General features: G+C 41.6%; 1 protein-coding gene across 1 annotated transcript; it reads right to left on the reverse strand.

Annotated features, from left to right (window-relative positions):
• Positions 1-1,687: 1,687 nt before the first annotated feature.
• Positions 1,688-3,129, reverse strand: LOC129857657 (GSK-3-binding protein-like). Its single transcript, XM_055926122.1, has one exon. It carries the CDS (start codon positions 3,007-3,009, stop codon positions 2,521-2,523), a length of 489 nt encoding a protein of 162 aa, XP_055782097.1. The 5' UTR covers positions 3,010-3,129; the 3' UTR covers positions 1,688-2,520.
• Positions 3,130-3,542: the final 413 nt, after the last annotated feature.

Genomic DNA, 3,542 nt, shown 5'->3' on the forward strand with positions numbered 1-3,542 from the left:
ATACTCAGTTCAGAGAATGTTCCCCAGTCATGTACGACAGTAAGACACAACCAAAACATGCCACCATCTATTATTTATTTGCACGAACATCTGCTATTGTGACCATAAATGATAATGAGGTGTAGCTGAACATCCAGTATGAAATGAATGGGGGAGGAGACACTTCAACAATTTATTGGCCCTCACACTGGCTATATAGTAAAGGGAAGAGCAAAACATGTTTTCCACAAACTATCGTCAACCAGTGTGGTGTAGGCCACTGGGGGCAAACCCCAGAACATAACACTGTAGAAAATTGACATGTGTCCTTTCCAACAGCGACTACACACACAGGCAAGGCCCAACAATTACCCCAAAAAACATATTGAACAGGGGTTAAATGTTTTTGAGCATTAATTGATGGAATAAATAAAGCAGTACCATTTAAAATGGGGAAAGTGTAATCACCTATGAAACTACACTTAACAAAAATATAAACACAACATGTAAAGTGTTGGTCCCATGTTTCATGAGCTGAAACAAAATATCTCTGAAATATTCCATACTCATGAAAAGTGTATTTCTCTCAAATGTTTTGCACACATTTGTTTACATCCCTGCTAGTTAGCATTTCTCCTTTGCCAAGATAATCCATCCACTTGATAGGTGTGGCATATCAAGAAGCTGATTAAACAGCATGATCATTACACAGGTGCATATTGCGCTGGGGACAATAAAAGGCCACTAAAATGTGCAGTTTTGTTACACAACACAATGTCACAAGTTGGTATAACCATGCCAGCCCATGACCTTCACATCCAGGATTGTCTGACAAGCCATCCTGACAGCTGATGAAGCTGTGGGTTTGCGCAACCGAATAATTTTTGCAAACTGTCAGAAACCATCTCAGGAAAGCTCATCTGTGTGCGCTTTGTCCTAAACCAGGGTCTTCACCTGACTGCAGTTCGGAGTCGTAACCGACTTCAGTGGGCAAATGCTCACATTCGATGGTCACTGGCACGCTGGAGAAGTGTGCTCTTCAAGGATGAATCCCGGTTTCAACTGCATGGAGCAGGTATCAACGTGTATGGCGTCGTGTAGGCGATCGGTTTGTTGACGTAAACGTTGTGAACAGAGTGCCCCGTGGTGGCAGTGGGGTTATGGAATGGACAGGTATAAGCTACCGAAAACGAACACAATTGCATTTTATCATGACAATTTTAATGCACCGAGATACCATGATGATATCCAGAGTCCCATTGTCATGCCATTCATCCGCCGCCATCACCTCATGTTTCAATGTCGCAAGGATCTGTATGTCATTCCTGGAAGCTGAAAATGTCAGTTCTTCCATGGCCTACTTACTCACCAGACATGTCACCCATTGTACGACAGTATGGTCCACTTCCCGCCAATATCCACCAACTTCGCACAACCATTGAGGAGCGGGACAAAAATTCCACAGGCCACAATCAACTCTATGCGAAGGAGATGTGTCGCGCTCCATGAGGCAAATGGTGGTCACTAGATACTGATTACCTCATGAACTCAGTAAAATATTTGAAAATGTTGCATGTTTATATTTTTGTTCGGTGTACGTGGGGCAGCGTTTTGTATAGTAGTGTGTCGACAGGCTTCCCAAATGCTGCAGTTACTAGCTATATTTTATTGGAACCTTTATTTGATGGCGAAAGGCACACACACCAAATTGAAGAAAAGAAACACCGTGTTTATTTTAAGACACCAAAAGGCCTGAATACTCAGGAACATTATGAAATACTTCGTTGCGAAGTGGTCATGGTAAATAACTTGACACAGACAATTGGAAAATGATAAACACAAATCCGCATTGGAATTATACGGTTAAGCACAACAGTGTCCCATCATTATGAAAAATACACATCCCCCAGACAGTTCGAAGAGACATTTAGTCAACCATTTGAAATGTCGCCTGCCTCAGTCTCTTACACGGTTTGGTAGCTGGTTGTTGATCCCGTTCCTTCTTTGTGAAGGAAATACAAAGCTGCCGTTAGTGTTGGGTTGCCGGGGACGTTTGGAATCCACCCTGGCGTGAGTGTGGCGCTAGCCTAGCATGCTAACTAGTAACGTAAGACCTTGGTTTAAATCAGCTCGTTTCAAATTTAACGGACAAAAACAAAAAAAAGTAATGCAGGCGGCCTGATTAGATTTGTAAACAAGGTCAACGTAAAGCGTTCACTATGTTTACATAGTATTCACTTGGTTTACATAACTAGCTACTAACTAAGCCAACGAATAGTGAAAAGGAGAGTCCCAACCCATAACAAAAATCTAAATTAACCATCAAAAGGTGAAGTGAGTTTCAAACATGGCTACCGTTAACTAATTGGCTAAATGAAAAGCCTAAATTAGCGGTCACAAATTAGACATGCTAACGTTACCATCATGACATTTAATCGTTAAACATTTATAGTATAACGTTATAGCTAGCTAGCTATGTCAGCAAAATAGTATTTTCGTTTTGTCCGTAACATTTCGATAATGAATACATTGTCCGCATCATCAGCACTGCAGATTGTCCGAAAGATCTCCACACTCCGTCGTAGAAAACTGCAGCCGCCTGACTGCTTCTTTGATTAGATTCCCAGACAATATTAATTCCTGAAGTAACTGATGTGGGTCGTCGTTCTCGACAGCTGCGCTGATCCTCTTTCGGTTCCAAGGTTTGAAATTGTCCCACTCCTGGTTACTTGAGCCAGGGAAGCTGTATGGACTAGCTCTGTTACTACGTTGCCCCGGGTTTCGAAGTCGTATGCAGCACCCGGTTCGTTTTTGCAGGGCCACGCCATTGTTGTTGTTGTTAGCTTGTTTGATGTTGCTACTGCTGCAGTTGCCGGTGAGACCGTGGAGACACGACATCGTCTTTTGATTAGCACTATTGTTGTGAAGCTGCAGCGCCTCGCCGATTTTCGTGACCAAAGCGTCCACTTCTTTCGAATCGACGGTAACAGATTGCTCCAAGAGGATGTAGTTCTCCTTTCGACAAGGCATTTTGTTGTATTTTGTGTGTTTCTTAGCTGTATTTTCAAAATGAATGGGAGCCTATATCAGTTCCTTCCTCTCACCACGTTGCTCCGCAGAAAAGCAAGCAAGTTACGCTCTCGATATTTTGTAAACAATGGATGACGTAGGATCCGGAATGTACCATTTCCAATGTGGGTGCGATCATCATTGAAATTATTTCAAATAGTGGGAATCATAATTTCTATTATTTTCCGTACAAAGTATTACATATTACATTTTATTACAAAATTCCGCATGTATGACATACATTTTCTGAACACAACTCTGACTATTCATATCTTATTTAAAGACCGACAAGCACGATTCCCCTGATTATATTCAGTCTTGGCACATCTAGCCAACTGGACACGTAACTCGTAACTGTCTAGCTATGTTATGTGGGTCAAAAGAACGATGTTTTTAAAACAACCTCATATTGTCATACACCTGACTTATTTCTTGGTGCAAATTGCTATATTCCACAACCCATGAAATCAAAAACCTTTGACTGAGAAGTATTT

The sequence above is a fragment of the Salvelinus fontinalis genome, chromosome 6 (genome assembly GCF_029448725.1).
Source record: "Salvelinus fontinalis isolate EN_2023a chromosome 6, ASM2944872v1, whole genome shotgun sequence".
Lineage (NCBI taxonomy): Eukaryota > Metazoa > Chordata > Actinopteri > Salmoniformes > Salmonidae > Salvelinus > Salvelinus fontinalis.